The sequence below is a fragment of the Zosterops lateralis genome (genome assembly GCF_965231275.1).
Source record: "Zosterops lateralis genome assembly, chromosome: 1".
Classification (NCBI taxonomy): Eukaryota; Metazoa; Chordata; class Aves; order Passeriformes; family Zosteropidae; genus Zosterops; species Zosterops lateralis.
In genome coordinates this window covers 48937110-48965107 of record NC_139762.1, presented here as the reverse complement: position 1 = coordinate 48965107, position 27998 = coordinate 48937110, and the positions used below count along the sequence as shown (strand labels likewise).

At 40.0% G+C, this 27998-nt stretch overlaps 1 protein-coding gene across 3 annotated transcripts in view; it reads left to right on the top strand.

The window, feature by feature from the left end:
* ELMO1 (engulfment and cell motility 1) overlaps positions 1-27998 on the top strand; it is a 308416-nt gene that overhangs the window by 68955 nt on the left and 211463 nt on the right. For 2 of the 3 annotated variants that reach the window (XM_083880270.1, XM_083880272.1), the window contains 2 exons: positions 7591-7641; positions 16964-17133. In XM_083880270.1, coding sequence (XP_083736396.1) covers positions 7591-7641; positions 16964-17133 — 221 coding nt within the window. Of the gene's footprint in view, positions 1-1071; positions 1102-7590; positions 7642-16963; positions 17134-27998 lie in introns of those variants that run through there. The other variant, XM_083880271.1, reaches the window with a different exon arrangement.

Here is a 27998-nt window from a genome sequence, read left to right as displayed (position 1 = left end):
ATGGAAAAGGGATGTTTTACCTACAGTCCTTCTGTGGGTGAGAGGAAGAGCACGGGAGGGGTGTAGGAGTGGGGTGTATGTCCTAGAGAAGCACAAACACCTGCAAGCTTTCCCTTAAACAAGTTTCCATGCTGTAGTTCCAAATGCGGTGCTTGCAAATTGAGCTGGCCCACTTTTCCTGCTTATACTATACTGCTTATTCCTGTCTTCTACTGTGCAAACCAGGCAAACTCCAAAATGATAAAATTTTCATCTGGTTTAGGTCCCATATTGACAATACAACTGCTTATGTCACATAAAACAGTAGTAGGAATGAGCAAGATACTGAAAAGCATGTTGAAAACAAAACTCTGTGGTAGCAAACTGTGCATCTCTGCTTTGATTTGGCAAAAGTGAACCGCAGTCTCAGCTTCAGTATTCAGCTATTCTCTAAGCATCTGCTGAAGGAGCCACTGCTCCTGTGCTGACCCCTCAGTGGTGCTATGAGTGAATATGGTGGGTAACCTGTGCTGAAGAGCTGACTTCAATTTGGTAATCCTTTACTTGGGTTTGGTGAGTTTTTGTTTTGGGTTTTTTTATATCCATATCGGCCCTGTTCTGATTTCTCCACATATCTTACTAAAAATAGTATGAGCATGGCTAAGCCAGTCATTTCCTGATGTTTATTTTTCAGGGTGCAGCTCTTGTGTTGAAACTTATCAGAGGACGATAGGGCTGCTTGTCATCAGCCCACCCCTTCCGTGTTGCTGGTACAACTGTGATCTGTGTCTGTGTGGTTGCTTGAATTGGGGAACTGATCCAGTTTAAAAATACCTCATGTGTAGTTTCTTTTAATGTGTCAGAAGGATGTCTGCCCGAAGTGTAATACCAGTGCTGCTCTGCAGAACAAGTGGTGCCTGGTAATGCTCTCCTTGTAGATCACTTCAGTTGCAGATGGGTAAATCATGCAAAGTTTGGTCTTTTTCTTAGGATGTGGTTTAAGTGGCAGTCAGGTTGGTATTTCTGTGGGTTGCTGTAGAAATAGGTAGTTGAGCATTCTTTTTCTACTCTGTTTCTTCCTTTTCTTTGCTTCACTAACGTCCTAGTGACTGCTGCTGAATGGTGAGTTTGTTCAAGTCACGGATCTGACAGAAGAAATCTCTGAACTCTGGAACACTTTTTATTTTCCTCCTTTTTTGTGAATGAAGGGGAGAGGAAGTGTTAACTTTTTAAAGGTCAGGTAGTTGATTGTGCTGCTGCGTGTAAGGGAAGTGTTGGGGGCCCATGCACTGGAGGGATATGTGTAGAATTGTGCCTCTTGCAGGTCATAGAATTGCACTGGCTAAAGTAGAGCCTGAAACTGCACCACTGGTCTAACCTGGTTTATTTACCAGCTTCTGTAATCCTTGAATAGAGACAGAGAAACAGCATGCATAAAACATTGTCTTTTTAGAAGCTTCAGACAAACTACTTATTTTTTTTAAGGAAAATGTTATAATTGAATTATAACATAAGAAACCAGAAGACATTGTCCTGTCTTTTCAACAGCTTCCCAGAAAGTAAATTATATCACAAGATTATTTGCATCAGTATTTCTTTTAAAACATTACAGTTCTGTCATGCCAAGCAGTACAATGTTGGTAATTACTTGTATCACTTAGCTTACATCTTATTAAATATTTTGGTGACTAAAAATAAACTTAAGAAATTCCCTACCAAGTCAGCCAAATGAAATCTCATCTCATAGTCTGTCTGCAGCTCTAGCAGTAGCAAATGATGTTCAGGGTAGTGATCTGATCATGGCTTTCAGTCTCTTTATGCTTCCTCAGTATTCCTATTGTACTAAAGGTGTTGGAGGCTAGACCTACACTTAGTCTATTTAAAATCCTGCATAAAAGCTATGTCATTCTTACATCTCTTTTTGAACCTGCTGATATGGCCTGCTTTCATAACCTCTGACAGGAAGCTTGAAGAGTTTACTTCCTTCTGAATGAGGTGGTGTATTCTCTGTCTGCTTTAAACTGACACCCTACTGATTTCATCAAGTTCTGATACTGCAGGGTTTCATAAAAACAGTTCTGCATTCTGGTGTCCAATACATTCTTTCCTGAGTCCTTGGTCCCTCCAAACTGAGGAGACCCTGCCTTTTGAGGCAACTGCTGAAGCCCATCGGACACTTGCCTTTCTCTTCATTTTCTCAGAAACTCTTGTGCCCTTCCTAAGATGTGAAGATCAGAAGTGCACTCAGTGCCCTGTATGTGGGTGCATGAAGTTCCTGTGTTGTGGCAAAGTGATGCCCTCTGTCTTGTTCCTGGTGTCACCTCTGATGACACCAAGTGTTTACTGGATCCTGTAGCACACTGAATCCGTGCTTTAAGGGAGAGCTGCCAGCAAGAACTTTGCTTCTTTTTCCTGAGATGTTAACTTAGTAATGAACTCTATAACTCTAATACTTAATGTCATTTGGTCCTTATTTACAACTTGCACAAGCTCAACCTTATGGAAATGTAATGGAGTCATAAACTTAAAGTGTATTTCAAAGCTCTAATTTTCTGTTACTGTGTCCATTTGGAGGAAGGTGCAACAAAATAACAGCATATGGAAATACAGATGAATCTATTACTAAAGGTAATAAACACCGGAAGAATTTTAGATTTCTTGGCTGTTATTGTCTAGGGTAGTTAGAGAAGTCTGAAGAAAGCTGTTTGGTCAGGGTTAAGGAACAGGCTTAGTGAGCTATAACCATGGGAACCAATGCTTTTAGGTCTTCCTCAAATATGTTAAGAAAACATTCCATTCCAACCAGTTAGAGTGAGCTGAATCTTGAGGCATTTTGCTGGGTATAACAGAGCATTAAAATGAAAAGACAAATCTGTGGCAAAATAACCTATTTTACCTGATAAATTTGCTATCACTGTAGCAAAGCTCTGAATAAACAGCTTCAGTATTTTGATAGGATTTTTTTTAAAGTGGATTTGCTTGCCTTCTACCCTCTGCATGGTTTGGTGTACTCTGCTAATGCTTGAGGCCTGCAAGTCTTCTGCATGTGTTTTAGGCAAAGTAGTCTATGGCACAGAAAAGCAGAGCTTTGAGACTAAGCAGAATCTGCTGGCAGATAGTGAGGAAAAAAAGTAGAATTGTTTAAGTTGGAAAAGACCTTCTAAGATAATCAAGTCCAGCCATTAACCTAGCACTGCCAAGTCCACCACTAAACTGTGTCCCCAAGTGCCACATCTTTTAAATGCTTCCAGAGATAGTGACTCAACCACTCCCCTGGGCAGCCTGTTCCAGTGCTTGGCAACCCTTTCTGCGAAGAATCTTTTTCCTACTATCCAGCCTAAAACACCCCTGGTGCAACCTGAGGCTATTTCCTCTCATCCTATTGATTGTTACTTGAAAGGGATTGACCTCCACCTTGCTGAGCTCTGGGAGCCACCACTAGTGACCAGCTGCTAGATATAACCAGCTGGATGTAACTCCACTCATCACCACCCTTTAGGGTTGGCAGTCAAGCCAGTGTTTTACCTGACAAGCAATGGACCTGTCCAAGCCATGAGCAGCCAATTTCTTCAGGAGAATACTGTGGGGGACAGTTTCAAAGGCCTTAGTAAAGTCCAGGTGAGCAACATCTACAGCCTTTCCCTCATCCTCTGAGCAGGTCACTTTTGCATAGGAGACCAGGTTAGTCAAGCAGGACTTGCCTTTCATAAACCCCTTCTGGCTGTGCCTGATCATCTGGTTGTCCTGTGTGTGCCTCATTATGTCACTCAAGGTGATCTGTTCTATGCCTTTCCCTGGCACTGAGGTCAGACTGACAGGCCTGTAGTTCCTCAGATTAAGTTCTGGTTGAGCTTTGGCCCTTCTAATTTTCTCCCTGCATAACCTCACAGCAACCCAGCAACCCTTCTGAGTGTGCTGCCCCTTCTTCCAAAGTCATAATCCTTCTTCTTTCCTTAGTTGCAGCCAAAGGTTGTTGCTCAGCCAGGCAGGTGTTTCCTACTGCTTGTCTTGCCTTGGCCTGCTTCTGTGCTTTTAAGATTTCCTTCATGCAGGATGTCCAGCCTTCCTAGGCTCCTTTGACCCTCAGGACTGCCTCCCAATGGCTTCTGTCAACCAGGCTCTTAAACAGGCACAAATCCCTTCTCCAGAATTCCAGAACAGCAGTTCTGCTGAACCTCCTCCTTACTTCTCTGAGAATGGAAAACTCTCTGATGTACAGGGCTACCCCACTGCCTCTCCTTCCTTGCTTCTCCTGCCTTCTGAAGCATTTATGGTCATTTATGTTCATGTTGCTCCAGCTGGTGAAGCTAGAAGGCAGAGGGTCCTAAAATCTGAAAACAAGATGAACTTTCCAGGTACCCTCTACTTCCTGTTGTGTTACGTTCTCTGTGTGTCTTCATGAAAGTATTTAGTCTGATTGAAATCTCATCTTGGAAATATTACCTACTCCATTAGAAAAAAAAATCATCTTTTGATATATTGTATCTTGCTAGATAAAATATTGCAGAGGAGGCTTATTTGTATCCTTGCTATGACTGCTGTATTTGTCTTGGGTAACATTTATAAGAGATCTGTTTTCTTGTTACAGAGTTTTTTTAGGGATGTTTTGGATAGTACCATTTCACTAGTTCTTTCACTGCTCAGGATTAAACTTTTCTAAGACAGATCACCACCATAAACAGTATCTACCAACTTCATGTACACTTGAGAAGCAAGTTGGGAATATCTTGAAAGAGGGTTTTTTTTGCTTATTTTGCCCTGTTCTTGTCTTTTTTTTTATTTGTCTGCCATAGATGGGGGTGAGTTCTATCCTGAATAGCAGTATGACTGCCAAAGCTGGGCTGCTGTAATGATGTTCTGTTATCCTGGAAAAGAAATCCACAGGATGCTATCCTTAATACTAAGAGGATTAACTGTGTGTAAATGTTGCAATTAAAATTAACTGGCATGCTGACTACTGCATCATGCAGTTAATGTAGGAAAGCCTCTTGGCTTAATTGTACTCTTACATGCTGTTTCCTGGTATGTGATTAAGCCAATATTTAGAATGGATAAACAGAACTGTATTTTTTTAAATTGAGTGACTGCTAACCTTTTTCAAATTTTGGCTAGCTGCTGTGCTAGAGACTTCATGCTTTGAATACTTTCAGAGGTAAGGTGTGGGCAGTTTTCCTTAAGCCTTTTTATAACCAGGAGTTGAAGAGGAGCTCTCTCTCTCTGTTGTGGTACAATGATTGAATGTACAGTACAGGGCAGATGTACACACCTTGCTCTGAGACAGACATGATGAAAGGTCCATGGGCTTGTGTGTTGTGGGTTCTGACAAGCATTACACCTTTGAATCTGAAAGCTTTGGTATTTCGATTCATCTTCATGATTAAACAGAAAGACTCCAAAGCAAATGTCCAGTGATGCTTTTAATTACTCTATATGTTTCTCTGTATTTTCTCTGTTCCTCCTCAAGTCTCAGGGGATCCCCATGCTCATGCTATGCCCAGGACCTCTTGTTTGCTGTGGACTGAGAGTGTTTGCAGAGATGCTTATTGTGGCCCAGATGAAGTGGCCTCACTTGTCATTAACCAACTGCAAACCACAAACTCATTTGTACATCTGATTTGGTAGTTTATGTTAATTGCAGCAGGAAACAGGAGAAACTTTAAGCCTAAATTTTTGCTGTTAAAAAAAAATAAGCTCCTGTGTGTGCTCTTATTTATGTTTAAGAACAGTCTATTTCTAAGCACCAATGTTTTTATGAAGATGTCAGTGAACTTTAACTTCTGAATGTGATCAGTTCAAGTTGTTTAAATCTTGTTGCTTTCCTGGGATGCATGCTGGGATTTGCTGCCTTCCAAGTACAGCTGATGAAACCTTGTGTATGTGTACATGCAAACACTCTGGCCTGCAGCTGAAGTCCAGTAGCTTAGTCTAAGCTGCTGATGGAGGTAGATTTAGCCTATGCTAATTGTCTGTCCCAAAGCAATTACTTTTATGCAGCTCCACAAATCCAGGAGGTGGTAACAGTTTTAGCAACCACAACTGTTTGTGAAGTGAGTTTGTTTCAGCACTGATTGAGATTAAACCACACAAATGCACTATGGCCACTTCACACAGATTCCTTAGACATGATGGAATGTAGCTGGATCTGGTGCTGTTTCACTACAAGTGGAGAAAATCTGGTGCTTTGTTAGTGCTGTGGGAAGTCACCCTGTATTTAGCTGCTCACCCTTCTTTGCCACTCTTTTGAGTATAGCCTGGCTGGCCTCCCTGAGGCTGTTCTGGCAGGAGGAGACTACTGAGGGCTGAGAAGAGTCGCTGCATATGTAGGCAAAGATGCTGTATGAAAGCTTCTCTCTTGTACCCCCTGTGTTGTCTGGCACTTCATTTATTTCAGTTAGAGTGAAGAAGTCTTTGTGGGTGGAGAATGATCTTTGAGGTAGCTAGAACCAATCCCACAGATGACTTGGATACCAAGAATGAGACAATGTACTGGAGTTTTATTTTGGGACTACTTGACCTGGTTTCAGGCAAGATTTGTCTGGTTTTTAGCATTTTGGATTTGAGATGTATCAGAATGTGAAAAAGAAGGATGAAATAAATTTGAGAAAAACTGCTTGAGGAGAGATACACCTTCATATTTTTTCTTGGCTAAACACCAGTCTGCAGAAAGGCTGCAACGTGGTCTTCAGTACAAAATTAGCTCTTCTCTCTGAAACTGTTAGGGATTCCTCCAATTCCTCTGACAGATTAGGGTGTCAGCTCGTGAACAAGCTTCTGAACCATGACTGGCATTGTGACTGTGCATTGTGCTGCACACAGTCAGTACCTGTTGGTGTGTTCGTTGCTGTAGGTACCTTATTCTCCTATCCTGTGGTGAATAGGAGGTAGTTGTTGAAAGAAGGGAAGCTCCCCTACACATACCACAGGGGGAGAGGGTCACATGGCCTTTGTCCACAAAGTTGTAAGGATGCTATAAGTGTACACTATAGCTTATGCCACAGCTATGTAAGCTCAATATAAGAAAATGTTTAATGCTCTCTCCTTCTGACAGCTGGGGAAGGAGAAGGACTTACAGCACGTTTGAACTTTACTCTGCTAACAGGGATGCTTTTTTTTACTTTGAGGGAGAATGCAAAGTTGTGGTGGCAGAGCTCAGTGGGTAGGTTCCAGTGGTTTAAGTCAGCATGTTCTTGTTATAGAAAATAAAGAGCCCGTGGGTTGAATTCTAAATCCTGCAGATGCTTAATGACAGGTTTCAGCAAACTTACGAACTCCTCAAGTATGTACAATACCAGAGCCAGACACCATGGACAGTATATTTCAAAAAAATATTTAGAAGTTGCCAGTGGAAGCTAAACTTTGAAAAACATGAAGTCATTCTTGAAAGAGTTCAGGTTGGTTAAGTGTCATGTGAATTTAACCTATTTGTTGAAGCTAGTGTTACATGCCTCAGTGAGGAAAATAGATGCTAGCTTACATCTGAAAGGGGGAAGCTTTTGCATGCAGACAGGGGAAAGCAGTGCTGCAGATTTAGCATGACATTCTGCTCAATGCATGCTTCATCTTTTTATGTGAGTGAGTCTTAAGTAAAACCTTTGGATTTTTCTCTTTCAGAATCGTAATGAAATAAAAAATGGAGCTATCCTTCGATTAACAACATCTCCGGTGAGTCAGTGTTCTTTTCTTCTCTTCCTTCAAAGTGAAAATTCGATTAGTAAATCATTGTGAACTAATGTGTGTACTTTCAGCTTTATCCACAATGTATCTCACAGTCCTCCAGGAGCAAAGTTTATGAGTTATGGAAGCAGGAGCAATAACTCTGAGTTGACTTTTGGTGATACTGTTGGCACAGTTGGGTGGGATTTTTGTGTCTCACTTCCGCTGGGAACAGTTTTCACATACAAGATATCCCTGCTTCCCTGCTGACATTGCAGCCCCCCTCAAGTTGCTCTTTTTCTGCCTCAGAACTCAAAAGCAGCAAACCAGGAGGAAGGTCAGGGATTTGAATCAGGGAGAGCTCTGCTGGGTGGCTCAGGTCAGAGCTTTCCTGATCTCTGGGTTTGTGTTGAGTAAGTAGCAACTGTAATGTTGAGATTTTACTGGGGTTTCTTTGTTGTTGGCTTCTTTTTCCCCTACACTGTCTCTTTGCCAGCTCCTAAAAAGCACGGCAGAGTTGCTGGTTGCTCTGTAATGGCTTGTTTTCCTGCTGAGTTGAGCAGTACTGCTGCCACATGCTGAAAGCCATTATTAGTCCTGGAAGATGTATGTCTAAGGCAGCAGCAATCCCATTTCCTTGCTGACAAATGTAGTTAGTGTGCCATTAAAATGGTTTACCTCTTCATGATGATGTTCTAGCCTCTGCAGATTTGAAGCATTCTTATGGACAAACTCTGCCACCCAGTAGCTTCTCAACAGAAAACACTTCTCAGCAGCCAACTGGGCAAAGATGAGAGGTTTCTTCATATTTTCTTCATATTCATATATTCTTCATATTTTTCAATGTTCATTATATTCAAAGCTTTATAGACATAAAAACAAACAAACAAACAATCAAAAAACAGCAGCAGTTTAAGATCATGGCTCTCTCAGAGTCTGTGTGATTCCAGAGTCTCTTGGCACATATCACCAAAACGACCTTGTGCATGGAAAAACCACTTCTGGTGGAGTAAATACCATTTGATGGAAATTCTTCAGGAACAGACTGCCCAGCACCAGCTCCTTCTAACCTTTGGGACTTCTTAATAACAGATATCCACTCCAGTACTGCCCCGATTTGGGATCTCTTGAAATCAAAACAGGATCTGTGGTTCATCAAGAACCAATATAGTCCAAATGCACTGTGTCATGTTTTGGTGTAACCACAACGTGGAATAACCACATAAGACAACTCATGGAATTCTTCCATCTCAAAATCCACAACCGGCTGCACCATGGAACCTCACTGAAGAGAGGCTGCCCTGTGACTGATATGTGGGGATGGCTGGCTGACTTTGTGATCACTTGTGCAATTGGAAATAGGGCCTACAAACACAAAAGACAAATATTGGATGTACAACACTTTCTGCTACTAAAACTGTTCAGGAAGGTGGGGCTTTGCACAGGACTATCATCTGCTTGTTCTGTTTCTTTGGGGATTTGCTTTGGGGTCAGTGAATCAAGACAGGAGTCTTTATGATATTGAGATGTTGCCTGTTACCTAACAAATTATGGACCTTTCTGACACTGGCCCACAGTTATGAGTGACTCAGCCATCCTGTTTTAAGATAGAAGGCTGGTCTATACTCTATTCTCCAGTAGTGATACTTATGCCTGAACCAGTGCTTATTTTCATACTTCCTGATATTTAAAAGTTTTGTGTTAACTTTTCCTAGAATCAGAGAGGTATCTTGGAAAGAGAAATGGATTGTTTTTTGTCAGATTGGCAAATATTTGTATTCTTTAAATAGGTAAAAAATGAAGTTCTGCATGTCCTCAGCCTATATTAGACTCTTTGCTTTTTAAGGTGCTATCAAAGTGGTCATCAAAGCAGTACCTAAAAAAGATAGATTAAAGGCCTCCAAGCTGAGGTTCTTAAGCTGGTGACCCACACAATGGTTGTCATTTATCCTGAAAAGCTAACAATCATTCTGTTTCCATATTTTCCTCTGAAATTCTGTGTGAGAGCAACAGTAGTTGGAAGAGATAATGTGAAGAACAGGCTGCATGATACACTCCTACAAAATGGGAAAGATGCTTTCTTAGCTGTTAGTGCTGGGTGAGAAATGTTTTTCTCATCATGTGAAAACATCAAGATTCTGAATTCCCCCCACTCCCTCTGTTTTTTCTATCCTAGAACAGGATAAAGCTGTAACTATCTTTCCTCTTCCCTCAAAAAACTAAAATCATACTCAAAAAAACCCCAAAACTTTATGAAAAGGTAGAGGCTTTAGAAAAGGAGAGAGAGATTGAGAGAAATGAAGAGAAGCCACATATGAATTATGCACTTTCTAGGATATGTCCCTATAGTTTCAGAGAGGCCTGAGCTGCCTACTTCTTGGGTTTCGTGGGGAGAAAAAAAAAATTGTCCTGAACTTTACAAGTCTTTTGAGGAAACTTTTTTTCCTTGAACCGTTGAGAGGAGTTGTATTGACCAGTTCTGAAGGCTGCATGAGCTTAAAATGCTTTTCTAGTCCTTAATCTTTATGCAGCTTATAACCATGACAGCCAATATTCTGGTTGTACCCTTCAGGGTTGCATGGCCCAAGTAATAGAAATTTGGGTGAGAAGGATGATATGCAATCTTTTTAAGTTTTGTTGTCATTAGCCTCAAATTATTTATTGCTCATGTACCCAGAATGGGTATTATTAAAGATTAAAAAGAGAGGAAAGAAAGGTAGTTTTATCTAGAAATAGTAAAGCAGCATTTTTGGGCTGACTTTTTTTAAAATGAGGATTTGAAATCTAATTCCATGCATATAAATGTTAAATACTTTCTCTTTTTTAATATTGAAATTAGATTAATTTTGTGTGCTTATACTGGGACCTTTATCTGAGAACCATTGTTAGTACTGCAAGGGCAGAACTGCAGTTATGGTGTGCTGCTAAATCCATTATAAATGCTTGCCTTGAGAGATTTACAATGTGCCTATTTTAAATTTCTTTGAGTTAAAAGTTTGCAAACGCCAGTCGTTAGGCCTGGTGGGAATTTGAACTGCTTCTTTGTTTCCGTAGGTCTGCTTGCTAAGTTTGTGCGATTCTCTGAAAGACTGTTTTTTTCTAAACAATGCTATTTTTTTCCTCTATAAACCACTCACCACACAGACACTCTGTTTCCTAGGTAACTTGAGTGCAGATTGAATTTCTCCCATATTATCTTTGTTCTTATATCATCTTTCTTATTTATTTTAACCTCTCCTATCATCTTTCTTACCAATTCTTTGGGCTATTGTGTGTTTTTGCAGTTTTCCATGACCTGTTTTCCCCCTTTGTCCTTTTGCATTTCTGAAGGGACACATGAAAACTTTCTTATGCAACATTTCTTTGTATTTGAACATATGTGACAATTGAAATGCTGTATTGCTACTGTCTCTTTTGTGATAACCATATTCCAGTGCATGGGGGTAGGTGTATAAATGAGCTGTAATTGCTCCCAAGTGTGAGGCTGATCCGAAAGGACTTTTGTGTCCTGCAATGCAGCAAGCTAAGTCCAACCTTTCAGTGTGTGAAACTGCAGGATTCCTTCAATCAGATCCTGCAAATTCCTTTTCAAATGACTAATCATTTTAAAAATATGCTAAAATGCTGGGAAAATTAAATTGAAGGAACTAGTGTATTTTTTTTTTAATTCAATGATTTTTGAACAGAACTGATTATTTGAGCACTTACTGTTTATTAAAAGCAGCTTCTTGGGCACTTACAAAAAATGGCTTGCTTATGAGGTATATACCTTAAACCCTGGTTAAAGGGGATTTTCTCATGTGGTATCTGTGGAGCCTGATCATTTACTTTTGTCTTTTTTTGGTTTTTTTGATCCCCAGGTCAGAGATCGGTTGACTTCTCAAACCTGTAACTTGTTTGTAGGCAGATGTATTAGCATGTGTACAATAAGCAATCATGTAAATAAAGGTGTTCAGTGATAGTCATCATAGTATTTTCTCTGAATCCTTCTACAGATATGAGGAACATGTTCTTTTTATTTATATGTGATTTAACCAGACAAGGAAGTATAAAGAGTTTTTAAACCTATTTCTGCTTATACATCTGAATCCTCTTAGTAAAATTTTGAAGATGTAGTTCATAATTTTTTACCTACAATTTCTTGAACATGTATTTAAGGTTCTGTAAATGCATAACGTTTTGCAGTTCTAGCCTTTGATTGTAATTATATTTATTGTGTAATGATGAATTAGTAGCTAAATGAACCTTGTATCAGAAGCACTGACCGTGGGGGACAATTAGGCACTTTTATATTTATCTGCTCATAGTAGATTTGAGAAATGGAATTTGGTGGTGGTGTTGTGTTTGTTTTTGTTGTTGTTTTTTTTTTTGGTGGTTTTTTGTTGTTGTTGTTGTTGTTGTTGTTGTTGTTGTTGTTGTTGTGGTTTTTTTTGTTGTTGTTTTTTTTTTTTTTTTTTTTTAATAGAGAAAGGTCTACTCTGATGTTTTCAGGTTTCAAAAGGCAAATTTTGAATAGTAAGTGGAACAGATTGTTTCAACCTCAGATGGAAGAAAAAATGCTTATAAAGCATTACAAGCACTTTATATAAATGCTTATAAAGCTGTGAGAAGTGGCTAATGATTGCATAAACTTATTTTAAGGTATATTTATGTAATACATTTGGCTATGCATCTATAATGCTTTTGTCATTGGTTTAGTGTAAGACTATATAGGTAACTATTTCCCTGTTTCTGCCTCCTTAATTGCCTGTAATGGTTCCACGGGACTGTATATCACATTTGTACGGGTCTTTAAATGTAGAAACTGTGCTTCAGTGGTCATGCAAAAAATATTAACCATTAATGTATATATTGATTAAAATAGATTCTCATTGCTTACCTTACATGAGATCGGCCTTGATGGGTCTGCTGAATGTCTACAGGGATGATTATGTTATGTGTCTACTCCCCCATTGCGCTCTGACATATATGCAGTTGTAGGTGAAATGGCAATAACAATCGAGCAAAAGGCAGTACTTTAAGCCACCATGGTGTTTCAACACTGAATGATTTAGAGTAAACCACAGAAATGCACCTGTTTGGCTGTAATCGGTAGTTACTGATGGTCTGTATGCTCTTTCTCTAACAAAATATTGATTAATCTGACTAAATCTACAGGGTAGATCACAATACTCTTATTTGTTTTTTGTAAAAATAAAGAAGAAAACTGATTACATAATGGAAAACCAGCAATTTAAATCAATGGTCCAGTTTTCTTCCATAGCACATTCATGTTTGATAGTGGTTGGATTTGAACCTGTGTCCTCCTTCTTGTCCTTACTCACTGTATTTTATATTCTGTATAGAAGCCCTGTGTATGTCTGGTTAATAAGTTGCTTTCAAAGTTTGTGCAAAGTATTCAGTGGCAAAGAAATGATAATTTGATCAGTAGAATCCCTTGTTAGGATGATCTTGGGATTCTTAACCTCCAAATGGCTATTTGAGTCTCTAAGAGAGTCACATCCTGGATTTAGGTCATTAGTTTTTTCTTTAAGCTGACAATCTCATCAAGCTGCTCCTTTTAAGCACTGCTACTCCCTGAGGGCAACCTTTCTGGATGTCCTTGGAGCAGCGAGTCATTTAATACTAGACATGCAGCTTATGCCACTTGACAGCCTTTTGAAATGCTGGGACTTCAACAGCACACGTTTTACAAGCTTCCCACCTTCCTTCCTTCCTTTGGAGAGGGAGAGCAGTTAATTCTGCCTTTCGTTTACCTGAGCAGCCATATTTCTGTTAATTCCCTCTAATGAGTCTTAATTGTGAAGGTTTATATATTTATCTTTACTCCTACCTGAATGATATTTCAGTAAGAATGCAGACATGGCAGCCAGCTCTGCTATTGCTCTAATGAGCTGTGCTTTCTGTCCATCCACTGATGGCTTGCAAATCATTAAAATAGCTCCCTGGTAAGCACTTGGAGCATATTTCATCTGGGTTTCATTTTTTAATGCAATCATAAATGAGCTGTACATTGCATAAGCATGTGTGAGGGGTATGGCAACAAGAATTAGAAGGCTTGTGAGAGCTGCATGGTGTTAACCAAGGCAATATTTTCACATGTCAGGCACTTGGGATGACAACAGACAATATGACTTTTGTCCATGTTGCCAGTGAGACACGTGCCAACACTCTTGCTGAGACAAATATATGTTTAACCCTTAAATCAAGATGTCCTCTGCCATTTGTCTGTTCTTTTCTCATATGAGAATAGAAGGAGCAAGGTTGATTGGATTCAGTGTCTTGCAAAATTTGTTTAATGTAAGAAAACTCCAACTGTGTGTCAACTTTGCTGATGAAACATTGGCATAGTCAGATAAAGCTATGATGTTAGTAAGCACTCTTTTATGTGCTTAAAATATGGCTAAACCACTTTCGTAGTGTGGATTTTTGTGCTCTGCAAAGGGCTCCAAGCTGTCTCTGATCTAAGATAATATTTTGGTTTTAGTCTGGTGAATTTCAAAGCTCCCACTGACTGCAGAGGAAAGAGGATTAACATACCTCAGTTGATAGGTTGGTCCTGCTCATGCTGGCCATTTTGCAGTGTAGGTGAGCTGCTAATGTACATCTGCAGCTTGGTGTTCTCAGATTTGGTTAGAGGGAGGGTCAGCTCTTCCCATGCTTGGTGTGGATACATGTGGAATGAAAGTCTGACTGGCTAACAACAGCAGTTCACCAGCCCCAGATGTTTCTGCTGGGGGCAGGACTCTCCTCAAGAGGAAGGGTGAACCTGACCATAAATAATCTGTTGTCAATATATATGAAGACAAAGCATTGTTTACACGGCACAGTGTGTTGTGAGGGGGTTTGGAGGAGCATGTTCTCCTGGCTCTGCTCACCTGTTTTTCTTGCTTGCTATTGTGGTATACAAGCAATTACAGTCTCCATCTGTTGGCCACAGCTCTGCTGCCCAAGGTTTGTCCACTCAGATTTATTGGTAGAGCAGCTCAGGAGAGCTGCTTGGTCGCTCTGAACCAGTCATTTTGCTCACCTTTCCCATTTCTTCCATTTTCACTGAATCCAGGAGCTTTTAGAGGACTGGGTTCACTGGAAAACCTGGAAGAACTTCCAGTTCAGTAGAGCTTTCTTCAGTAGGCAGATAGTGGGGGTGGTAACTTTCAAGAATTTTGGCGGGTTGGAGAAGGCCATGTGCACAGATTTAATAGATTTAAGGTTAAATCTGACCAATCATTTCCAAAGTTTGGGGAATGCAGCTGCCATGGCAATATTGAAGTTTTTCCAGAATATTTCTTTCCTGAGGTGGGCAGGAATTCAGACATTGCACGTATTCAGTGAAACAGTAATGTTTTGAGGATATTTTGCATCTCTGAGTCTTCCTGGGTTTCTGTAGTGGGGAGTCTAGAGTTAGGAATGGCTCCATGAAAAACATACTTTGGTAAGGTAGGAGTTGGCTATTGAACTTCTGGTTCAGGTAATAATAGTGGTGAATTTTCGTAGCTGATTATAGAAGAGTACTTTAGCAAAGTTTTTTTCACCCCCTCTGATGAAAGGAAAGGGCTGGGGTAAGTATTCAGTAGTTATCCTGGAAGCTGAAAGTAAGTGGTATGTATTTTTACTTCTTCCATGGGCTTCAGCAAATGATTTACCTTATCACCTGCTTAAGCTTGAGAGAATAGTCTTTTAGTTTCCATTTGGACAGCCATTGCTATTACAGAGAGACTGCATGAACAATTGTCCCCCCATTACAACTCAAATCCATTGATAGTGTAGGTAACCTTCAGTGGCAGAAAGATCTTTTGGATGACAGGATTCTGCCTTTTTATAGGTAATGAAACTGCAATGGCTGCATCATCCTATACTTAAAGCATAAAAGAGCTAAAGATATTCCATTTCTTTGCAATACTATTTTAACCACAGCCACACTAACTAGAATGTATTTCTCCCATATAACATGCTCCTTACTGCATTTGTTCTGGTCAAATGCTGACTGGAGACCATGCATTTACCACCACCATTGTAAAAACAAGGAGTAACGAACCTTGCTGATATTGGAGGAGATTGGGACATTTAATTTATTCCCATTTTTGAAGCCATCAAAGTTATGTAGCTAGGCAGCTGTATCTGTAACAACACTGTGCTGGTTATTTTTCTGGGGTCCTTGTTTAAATGTTCACTTGCACTACAAATGACTGCTTTCTTAGAATCTTGATCTTCAGAGATGACCATCTCTGGGAAGAGTTCATTACTTGAACAGAAAAGGAATTGTCTGTCAGCAGAGCCCTTTTATTTCTTCTCCAGCTGAGAAAAAATAAGCATCATCTCAGAGAAAATATTTCTTAACAGAATTTACATTTAATTTGTTTCCCTAATGACACAGAGTCTCTCATTCACCTTTCCTTGGGTGCAGGTAAGAAACAGGATTTTGCAAATATCTCTATATGTAGGGAGGAGGATTATTTTTTCTAAGAAAAGTATTACCTAGCTAGCTAGGTATTTCTGTATTCTAATCAGGTAAGTCAAAGCATCAAATTGAAAATGTGAGATGTATTTTAAAGTATTTGTATGGCTAAAGAGAGAAGCAATTTAATATGCATTATAAAAGTATTTCTTTAGCTTTTTATCATCCATGTCCATTTTGAATTTCACTAACTCATCCTCTATTTGAAGCATTAATGGCCAGAATGGCATAACATGAGGATATTAAATACGCAAAAAGATTTATGACAGATAATATCATAGTATTATATGGAAGTAATTATTTTACACTCCTTGTTAAGAGGGTATGTGAGTGAACTGACTGTGAAGAAAAGAAGAGGAGGAGGAAGAAGCAGAAGGTCTGAAGTTGGTGTCTCTTGATGTAACATGGTTAGGACAGTATGTGGTCTTTGTTGTTAAAGGTGAAGTGTGTAACCTGAGTAAGCGTTGACAGGAAAAGAAGTGCCACTATTATTTTACTGAGACTGTCTGATGCAGTTTGTTTTATTTTCATTTCTCCTTTATTGATGTGACACATAAACTCTTCAAGCCAAATGCTGTCTTTTGCAATGCTTACATTTTCCCTGAGACAATGGGACATATATCCATTGCTCAACTAATGATTCTGCAAGAGTCCAAATAATTACAGGTAATAACAGAGTAATACACAAGTAATATACTTTTACAAAAGTAATTTTTATTTGAGCTACTTAATCTTTTCTGAGCATGGAAGTTAAATATCATTCATATTAAACATGTCCATTGTTCCTGTTTACACTGACATTTTACTCATGATTTTCATTGTAACGAAGTCTGTTTTGTTGCTTTTGTTTTGTGTGTTTTGTTTCTCTCATAGGCTCAAAATGCACAGCAGCTCCATGAGAGGATCCAGTCTTCTAGTATGGATGCAAAGTTAGAAGCACTGAAAGACTTAGCCAACTACTCACGGGATGTTACATTTGCCCAAGAATTTATAAACCTGGATGGCATTTCCCTCCTAACGCAAATGGTTGAAAGTGGCACAGAGTAAGTATTTTGCTTAAACTCTGGTGTTCCTTCCATGTGGAGTAATATTGTGCTCTCTTTCTGAGTTGAGAAATTAAATATCTCAAGAGGTCTAGGCTGACAGGATAGTATATTAATTATCAATGAGATATTGGTTTTTTAATTTCCCCTAACAATGGGCTGGTCAGGTCTGGGGATGAGCAAAGTAGGAAGTCAAAGTACTGCCTGTACTATAAAGTCTGGGGAGACTGGGGTCCTAGTTTCTTCTCTATTCATTGGAATTTCAATAAGCCATTTAAAGGTTGATGTTTAAGTGATATCACCTAAAAATTACATTTTAAGTTTCATGTTACTGAGAACATGTGTGGTAAAACCCAAATGTAAAAAAATACTTGGCTTTATTTTCATTTTTTATTGTTTTGATTTTGAATGGGATTTTTCTAATAACAATGAGGTTTTTTGACATGAAATTGAAAGCTGACCTCTAAAAAATATACTCATTCTTTACCAGAATGCCTTACCAAATTTTATCATTGGTGAAATTCAGGACCAAAGTCCTGAGAAAGTGTCCACTGGCTTAATGTGGAGAGTGCAACAGAAAAATACCAACTGGATTGTTGCACTATTAAATTATGCTCTAACAGTAAGCATTTGATTTCAAGTAAGAGGTTTGCACTCGGTGTCAAGCTCTACTACACAGGAAGAAGTCAAGAATACCCACACCATCTCCTGAGAGAAAGAAAACTGAAATCAGTTCTAATGCCCTCACAAATGTGCTTGTACTCTCTTGGATTCACAGGAAGTAAGTAGTGTTAGGAGATAAAGCAAAAGTAGTAAGTGGTCTTTGAAATGGAGCACAAATGGTCTCTGAAGGTCTTGTACAAGATATACTGTGTATTTTCCACAGAAAAATTAACTACTTTATAGAATCCAGTAGTCCATAGATTGGGCAGGGTAAAAACAATCTCTCCCTGATCCCTGCTCATTGTGTGGTTAATGGCTTATGGGACTCTGGATCCTTATTGTCTAACTACAGCTATATACTAGGTTTCCAAAAGCTCGTGGTTTAATCTTTGCCATTTTGGGGTTATAGTCTTTGCTTTTTTGCAGCAATGTGATCTGCGGCACACATCACATGTTATGCCACTTAAAAAAAAATGCTTTTAGGTACCAAATTGGTCAACTTGTCTTTTATTCATGTGGTATTTGTTGTTTATGGATCAAATAACGTTCAAAAGCAAAGACAAGTTTTAGTTGATATAAACACATGTTTACAGCATGAAATATAAAGAAAAGTGTTCTAAATGGACAGGCTCACATATGACTGTGAAGATCAGGACACTGGAAAATTAACAGTCTTGTGGTTTATTTTGTTGTGGCATTATTTAGGTTTCATGGTTTAACTTACTCCACTGCAGAAAGTATTTAAACTAAACCACTTCATTTTCTCTTGAAAAAGACAGGCAACATTCACATTTTTTATAATGTTTTCTTTTAGCTGCACTAAGACTAAAGCAAGGGCCCTCTTCACCCTTCAGATGTGTTTGTACTGCTGTTTTGTAGCTGTGGGATGAGCCAAGCTGTAGCAGACTGGTCTGGATTAAAAATAACTGTTTGGGAGGGAAACTACTAAAGGCAACACTGCTGTTGAAAGAACTGCCTAGCAAATTATACCCTGTAATAAATCCTGACCAAAGGTATAAGTTTTCAAACCATACAGCAGGCTTGCAAACTGGACATATGAGCAGAGTTTACTGCCTTTTTCTTTTATTATTATTTTGTTTTGTTTTATTTTTGTAAGTGTCTGCATTTTGAGGAATTTAATTTTTTTTCTTTTTAGCTGATGTAATGTGTCATCAAATATGCATTGATCGATCTACCTGTCTAATGCATGTATCAGTGTTTCTGTCTGTGGGGAGAAATACTCTTGAGTCTGGGCATTGGACAAAGACTCAGACTGTAAGAGTTTCCAGCAGCTTCATATGTTGATGAGCTCTTAGGACTCACTGCAGTCTTTCATGTTCAGCAGCCTAGACATTCTGCAGCTCCTGAGGGTGTCAGCAGGTCAGGTTTTTCCAAGTCTGGTTTTGCAAAGGGAGCTGTAAAGCAAGGACATCTGTGCTATGCTGTACATTCCCTTCTGCTTTTATACTGTGCATCACTGGCTGATGAGTGCATATTTAACAGAACTTGGGATTTAATAAAAGGAGCAAACATACACAGGCACAGCAGCCTAAGCCTGCCATGGTGCTTCTGCTTTCTTTTCTTATCTCACTTCAAGGTACTGAATCTGTTCCCTCACATCAGGGTCTGTCACTTGCTGCTGTGTCAGCACACTAAGCAAACAGACAAACTACTTCCTCATAAGAAAGAAAAGAAACTTTTTTTTTTTTTCATTCAGTGCCCTAGGCTGTCAAAGAAAGGCAGCTGGAATCAGTCAGTTGTCTTCTTATGCTCTGTTCTTGTTTTCACTTGGACTCTGCACTACTGTTAATAAGAGGTCCCACACAAGATGCTCACTGAACAAATAAATCAAATTGAAGGCCTCCTTGCCATTGCTCCCAACCTGGGCTCAGCACCCTCAGCAAGGTGGCCTTGTGAGTTGTGTGGCTGACAAGGTCACCAAAATGCTTCAGAACATAAAGCTTTTCTCTGTGTCCATGGATGAACCTACACTGCTTTCTCAGTGTCCATAGGTGAATCTACACAAACAATTACACTAGCATTATAAAGGGCAGGAGGTAGATATTAGAGGAGGAATTAGAATTATTGAATTAGAGCCAGAAATTTCTGGGTGGGGCAGACGCTTCTTTCACAGCCCAGTTTTAGAAGACAATGTATTTTATAAAGATGCATTTAAGGTATACCTTCACTATGGAGTTATCTTAGCCACCTTGGTACTGTAGAGCCAGCCTTGTTTAAATGGGGCTATGAGTCACCCATGCAGCTGAGACAAACCTAATGTCTTGGTGCTGAGAGATGGTCCAGCTCCCTGCCTTCTTCTCCCATTTCTTGTGTGTTAACCCCTGTTCTTCAGCCCAGTCCCATTTTTTTTCCAGGAGCTAGTTCCAGGATTTGGTGCCAATGTGTGAGTGCTTCACAAAGCCAATCCAGACTGTTAACTTATTGCAAAGTACATGATTCTGTTAGAAAATTAACTCTCTAAAATTAGTTTTCTGTTCAGTTAGGGACTTGAAGAAACAAGAGAGGAACTGTTTGTGAGTGGATGCAGGAAAGCCCTTTTTTTGTGGTAACAGACCATTACATTGGGCTAGGTGTGTCACATGCTGTGAAACAGTGTGAGGGTGGTGGCTGTCTCTGCTCTTGTATTGCACCCTGGGGACTGGCACTGAGACTCTGGGAGAGCAGGAATGGGACATACCCTATGGGGTGGCTGCTGGTGTTCTGCAGGGATCCCCTCTCTGTGCTATGCCAGCTGCCCGTGGGTCGATGCAGCTGGGAACAGCCCAGCACCTGTAAGCCCAGGCTGAGTGGTGCCTCTGTTCATGGTGTGCTGCAGCTGTGCTAGAAATTGATGAATTTTGTTAATTCAAGCTTTATTCTCTATTTTCCCTGAAGGGCCAGGCAGTGCTCATTAGAAGTGCCATCGTGCTCAGTGCAAAGTTGCTCTGAGGTTTTCTTTGCACATGGATTTCGTGTTAGAGGCAGCTCTTAAGTTATAATTTGAGTGTGTAATTAAGTTTTACTGGTTAGCCTCTGGAAAACAAGACTCCATCTTTTTATATGACTTTCACTGAGGAAGAGGCCTATGTTTTATTTATAGTTGGCTTTGTTTATTGTGCTACTTAGTCATTATTTCAGTGAAGCTGATGACTATTAAAGTACAGTGACCAGAGTAAGAGAATGTAAATCCCTGGATTTCTAGTTACTTCTGTTTCATTTCACAGGTGATGAAAAGAAGAGGTAATATAAAAAGTTGACAAGAAATAACAAGTGTTTCCTAGTTAGTTTTTCACGCTATATTCCTGAATATTGAAGAAAATTAGAATGTGTTAGAGAATAGAGAACTGTGTGCATGTTGTGTGCAAGCACAAAACTATAGGGGTTGGTGGTAGGGTGCATGGGCTCTAATGAAGCTGAGAGTGCATCTTGTCAATATGAATATATTTATATCTACAGAAATGCAATGTCTCAGAAACTGTCCACATGTATCTTGAGCTTGTTGATTGAGGTGGCTTATCTTGTTTTTCCTTCAGGCTCATTTTTGCTTCTACAGCATTGCTATGAGTCTTATTAACTGAAAAAGGGAAAAAAAAAGATAGTTTTATGTTTGTTTTTACAGTTTGGGTGATCTATAAATTATAGAAAAAGCCTGCAAGACAAGTCATGAAGAACAAGAAAATGCTGATTCCATTTTATAATTATCCATGATGTCCAATCATTTCTCAGGTTATGTATTTCTATCATCAAAGAGTGGGATGGACGTGTGCAGGCAGCTATTTTTCTTTTCTGAGATTTTTCAGAAAGTGATTTCCACAGCATTCCTAATGCTAAACTTTTCAGAAACCAGTCCATGCCTAGTTAAGAGAAGCTGACTGTGCAGTCCATCTGCTTGGGTGTACAGACTATCTAAAGGGGAAGTGTAAAGGTGTGCTGCTTCCACTCCCTCCTCAGAGATCTGTGCCCTAAAATGGGGCAGAAAGTGAGCAATGATACTGAGTCCTTGATATCCTAATGACTGATAAAAAATATCTTCAGGAACCAAGGTGGAAGTAGGAATTATGTCTTCTTGCTACCCGAACTGTGAAAATATAGTTCTCTTATTCAGAACTGTATTCTGTAGTCGAGCCTGGAATTTGTGTTTCAGAAAATCATGTCTGTACAGATAGTCTTTCTGATGTAGCAGAAGACTGTTAAAGTCATGGGGTTTTTTTCTTGATGTATCAAAATAGTTGTGTGACTGGAACAGACTCTCAGCCTTCCTTAGAAGGAAAAAAATTCCTCATAATGCCTTATAAAGCAAGAAAAGGAAAATATAATTCACACACTGTAAATATTGAAAGACCAAAGAGTGATAAAAGGAATCTATATTTATTTTTCTTATAACTAGTAGTAATAATAACGGTGATCTCATGACTAGGAGGGAAAGGATGAAGGCCTATGCAGAATTTTCAACTTTTTTTTTTTTTAATTGGCATTGTTCTGATCTCTATGACTTGCCATTTGGCTGAAATAACACAGTTTCTGCCAAAAAAAAAAACCAAAAAAAACCAAAAAAAAACGAGACTATGCTAAGCCTAGCTGTCTTGACAGTAACCAGAACAGAATTGTTTCTGCTGCTGTTGAGATTGTTCTTCAGACATCTGCTTCATTGATGCGGCTGTGCTGAGCAGCTTTACTGTCATACAGCCATGGCACAGGAACATGCTAATTGATGCTGCTAAGGCAAGGTAGCAGATAGCCTGGTTTTAATTATAAGAGAGTTGTAGTTGCTTACTATGCAGATTGAAGAAAAAAACCTTGCTTTTAATTGTGATAGGTATTAAATTTTGCCATCTTCCTATTGGAAATAATAAATGCAGCTAGATCAAATTCATGTAAGCTTCTAAATAAATGTGTATTTGTAATGGAGCAGTTTATATTGAGTGTCGTCACGCAGCTCTTACAGGATGGCAAGGGCATCACACCCAGCCAGCGTGGCTTTAGAAAGGGTAGGTTGTGTTTGACCAACCTGGTCTCCTTTTATGACCAGGTGACCCATCTGGTGAATGCAGGAAAGGCTGTAGATGTCGTTTATTGGGACTTCAGCAAGGCCTTTGACACTGTCTCCCACAGCACTCTCCTGGAAAAGCTGGCAGCCCATGGCTTGGACAGGAGCACTCTTTGCTGGGTTAGGAACTGGCTGGATGGCCTGGACCAGAGAGTGGAGGCGAGTGGTGCTGCATCCAGCTGGGGACAGTCACCAGTGGTGTTCCTCAGGGGTCTGTGCTGGGGCCAGCTCTGTTCAATATCTTTATTGATGACATAGATGAGGGTATTGAGTCTTTCATTCATAAATTTGCAGACGACACTAAGCTGGGAGCATGTGTCAATCTGTTGGAAGGTAGGAGGGCTCTGCAGAGAGACCTGGCATGGTTGGATGGATGGGCACAGTCCAATAGGATGAAGTTTAATAAGTCCAAGTGCTGAGTCCTGCACTTTGGCCACAATAACCCCCTGCAGCACTATAGGCTGGGGATGGTATGGCTGGACAGTGCCCAGGAGGAAAGGGACCTGGGGGTTCTGGTTACAGCAGCTGAACATGAGCCAGCTGTGTGCCCTGGTGGACAAAGCCAATTGCATCCTGGCCTGGATCAGGAATAGTGTGGCCAGCAGGAGCAGGGAGGTCATTCTTCCCCAGTACTCAGCACTAGTGAGGCCATACCTTGAGTGCTGTGCCCAGTTCTGGCCCCTCAGTTTAGGAAGGACGTTGAGATGCTTGAACGTGTCCAAAGGAGGCAACGAGGCTGGTGAGGGGCTTGGAACACAAACCCTGTGAGGAACAGCTGAGGGAGCTGGGGTTGTTTAGCCTGGAGAAAAGGAGACTCAGAGGTGACCTTATCACTCTCTACAATTCCCTGAAAAGTGGCTGTAGTCAGGTGGGGGTTGGTCTCTTTCTCCAGGCAGCAACTGACAGAACAAGAGGGCACAGTCTCAAGCTGTGCCAGGGGAAATATAGGTTGGATATTAGGAAAAAGTTTTTTATGGAAAGGGTGATAAAGTTTTGGAATGGTCTGCCCAGAGAGGTAGTGGAGTCGCCATCCCTGGATGTGTTTTAAAAAAGACTGGATATGGAACTCAGTGCCATGGTTTAGTTGAGGTGTTAGGGCATGGGCTGGACTTGATGATCTTGAAGGTCTCTTCCAACCTAGTGATTCTGTGATTCTGTGTAGATTTTGTCTCATGACTAAAAGGAGCTTTCTGTTGAGCACATGCTTTTGCAGAGTTGGCTGCAGTACAGCTGGAAGTCTCTGAGAGATCGATTATGCATGCTTTAAGGACAAATTGCATTGTTCAGTGAAATTCTAGGTCTTGGCTTGTCTTACAGAGATAATACTGTATACCAGCCCAGTGGAAAACCGAAGACAGATTGGTTTGGAATTATTCCGACTTTAGCACAGTTTTTGGGACAGTTGCTCAAATACCTGCTGGTGGTTTTTTCCATCCTAGTCTGATGAGTATTTCAGCAGTGCTGTCAAAACGTTTAAGCTCACAGTAACTTGTTCCTGTCCTGCTTCATCTGCAGAGTTATACCAGTACTGTTTCTACCAAGCTGAACTGGAAAACTGGTGTGGGTTATGGAAAGTGACAGTAGAGGCTACTTTTAATACAATATTCCATAACCCAGTTTAGTTCCCTAATTGAGCTCACAGCATTTCCCCAGAAAACCGTTGTGCAAGCACAACTCGGTAGATAAATGGAAAATGAATTTTCAGAAGATAGGAACAATACTAAGCTAGTAGGTTTTTGCCACTATATAAAGTAGTCTTTTTCCACCCTTCCTGGCTACTGGCTGGGTAGTACCTGCTCCCTCTCTTGTTCAGCTCCAATGCTTATTTGACTCCTCAGTGATGCAGTTCAATTTGCTAAACTGTCAGAGATTCAGCCAGCCAATGGAGGGAGGAAATTAATTTGTATTTTTGACAGCACAGGGTTTTAAACAGCCTCAACTATTCCTGTGAAGCTTCACCTGGAAGCACAGATTACTTAATCTGACATTGCTGCCAAAATCAATTCTTGTCCAACAGGGGTTTTACACAATCTTCATTTCTTAGTGCTTCTGTAATGTCGGGAAAGGGTGACTATTGTCTATGAGGCAGCAATCCAAAAGAGTATATAAAATCAGGTAATCCTTCTATACCACTGTGGAGATGGTAATAGCAGGAGAATAAGAAAGGGCTGCAGCTCCATCTTTCAGTGCAGTTTCTGTTGAGAAAGAAGGTGGAGTAGGATTTTTTCTGGAGTGGCTTTTTTTGTTGGTTTACTTTTCTCCTGCTTGCTCTATTTTGGGTTTGTTTCCCCATCAGTCTTCAGGCTTGGATTACACCTCCCTCTCAGCACACACAAGTACAATTTTTCTTATGTCTTTTACATATGCAAAGCACATACTGTAGGCTTTAGATAAAATCATGGAATCATCTCACTTGGAAGGGACCCAGAAGGATCACTGAGTCCAACTCTTGAGTGAATGGCCCCTACAGGGATGGAACCCACAACCTCAGTGTTATTAACACCATGTTTTAACCAACTGAGCCAATCTCAAGGTCATATGAAGGTGGAACTGTCAGAGATCACATTTTGGAGGGAAGAGATGGAGGGTTGCTGGTGCCCCTCAGCCTAAACTTTCTCAAGGCTTGATTTTTTTACTTTGCCTATGTTTGAGAATATCAGCATTTAAATGACCCCTTTTAAATGGTGATGTCAACACCCAACAGGAACAGGGATCAAGGGAGACAGTTTTACTGAGTTTTGTTTGACAACTTATTTTGTAAAGTGTTATAAAAAGAATAACTCCAGCAGTGGATTTATATTTCCAAATATTCTCCAGAGTACAAAGGTGGGCAAAATAAATCTGTTATATTTTGTTAACTCCAGACAAAACAGTAGGATTTGAAAAACCAGGAAAAATAAGGGGAAGAGCTTAAAATCTCCGCTTCTGCAACTTTCCAGGCTGATTTTGTCTATTGGACTGAGTATAGCTGTGGGATGTTGTGGTGGCTGTGATGAGGCAGAGGGCTGCTGTGTAACTTAATAGTAATCGTAATTTTGTAGACTATTCTAGGTCAAAGTGTTTCCCAGATTTCCTATGCTTGTGATAGCCACACCTGTTGCAGACAGAAGCCAGAAATTTGTACTCGTGGATTTTTCTTATCATATTCCTAAACTGCCTGTTAGCCAGAATGTGCATTATCCTTCTGTTTGCCTGAAAAGCAATAGTCAAATGGTGCTTTAATGTGGTCGGTAGGTCATTCATCCATCATTCCATCAGCGTTTCTGTAGAGGAAGAAGTTTTTGTGTACATCTCCCACCTTTGGTAACAGTGGCCCTCTCTGGGGTAATAGTGCATGAAAAGCTTTTATCCTCAGTGGTATTCTTACACAATTCTGTTCATATTCAAACAGTGCAGGCTCAGAAACAACTGTTGTGCTGGTGTGACTGCTTTAGGTCTATCATGAGCTACAGTGGCTCCAACTGCGTTCCACAGTGGGACATTTTAGTTTTTTCCCAGTTCAGACAAGCCCTTCATGTGCGCTGTGGGTTACTCCAGCTGAGGTTTAGATTTGGGGTATCTTTTGTCTTTGTACACTAGCTTTGGCACATGAACAGATAGGAGTTGATCTAGTCAAGTCCCTGCTAAGCTGGTCTCTGTTGGAAGCTGCTCAATGTGTAACCTGCAGTATTTGAGCAAGTAGTAAGTCTGTGTGCTTGAGAAAGTCCAAAGAGAACTCACTGCTGCTCCTTGGGATTTATTTGGATGTATCACAAAGTTCCTTTGAAGCCAGACAGGGAACATATTATGGTAGAAAATGTCTAACCTGGTAATTTGCCACTCATGTTATTTTGCATTATGTTGGCATCTATCTTGAGATTCCTGCCTGTGTAAAAATCTGGTTTTGTCTTTCACTACTACACTACTATAGAATCTCCGTCTTTTACAATTGCTATCTAATTTGCCCTTATAACCTCTGCTTTATGACTGTGGTTTTGTTCCCATCTGTGTAAGTGCAATTGAGGGATGTTTTCTTAAAAAAAAGAAAAAAAAAAAAAAAAAAAAAAAAAAAAAAAAAAAAAAAAAAAGCTAATTACTAGTGTCTAGATCAGTAAGGTTTTCAGCATTTTTGACCCTACCTTGGTAACTCACCAAGAAGGGCTCTACAGAGCTGTTTGGTTGCTACCACAGAGTCAGCCCTCTGGAAGAAACCCAGAAGTTATGTATATATAGAAAGAGGAAAGCTGGTGGACGTGGCAGACTGTAGTTAGTTCCTTTCCAGGCTGACTTGCTGGAAGAATCAGCTTGGCTCCTCCTCGGTGACTTTTTCATGGTCTGTGGGTAAATATAAGAGGAACTCCTGCTCATGCTAGTGCCCTCTCTATTATGCTTTGGTTTGATGATAGATGAAAATAGCATGTGCTGCTTTAGAGAATGGCCTCCATCCACATCTTCAGTGATAGAAGTCAATCTACAGTGCTGTGTTGCTGGAACATTTGATGTCCTAGATTGATTGCTGCTCTAGTCACACCAAAGCAACAAAAATCAGTGGAAACTGTGTGATTTAATACGATGGCTATCTTTCCTCTGAAGTCAAAATTTTGTCTTTGTATTGCTTCACCAGAAAAGTCTTATATAATTCAATTATTTCTCCACATTATTCTAAATTTATATTTTCTTTTGCTTTGCATACTTTTTTACCTCAAGTTAACTGATTGCTGATTAACTCAGGATGGATAAGAGTTCTGTAAATGCTAAGAGAGTTGCTGTCTAGATGTTTTGTTTTAGGACTCAGATGTTTGTTCTCTAATCCCTGTCTCAGTCATGGAGAAAATGCTCCTGATTAGAGCCTGTTGTGAAAAAATCTCTGGCAAAACAGAGTCTGTCCTTTGAAGTGCTACCAGTCTGCAAACACCACACTTGTTTCTCTCTCAGAAAAACACAGCCCTAATTTCAAGTTAGTTTGCTGCTTAGCCAGAATCAGCACCTGAAAGAAAGCAGACATTTTAAAAATTGGCCTGGGAAGAGTGCAATGAAGTTTGGCTGACATGCTGCAGAAAGTTGCAAGGATCCATGCACATTTGGGAGATGACAAAAGCCATTTGTTGTGGCAATTGTTCCTGGTGGTTTAGCAGAATCTGCCACAGCATGGAAACACTTAGTTTGCAGAAGCACA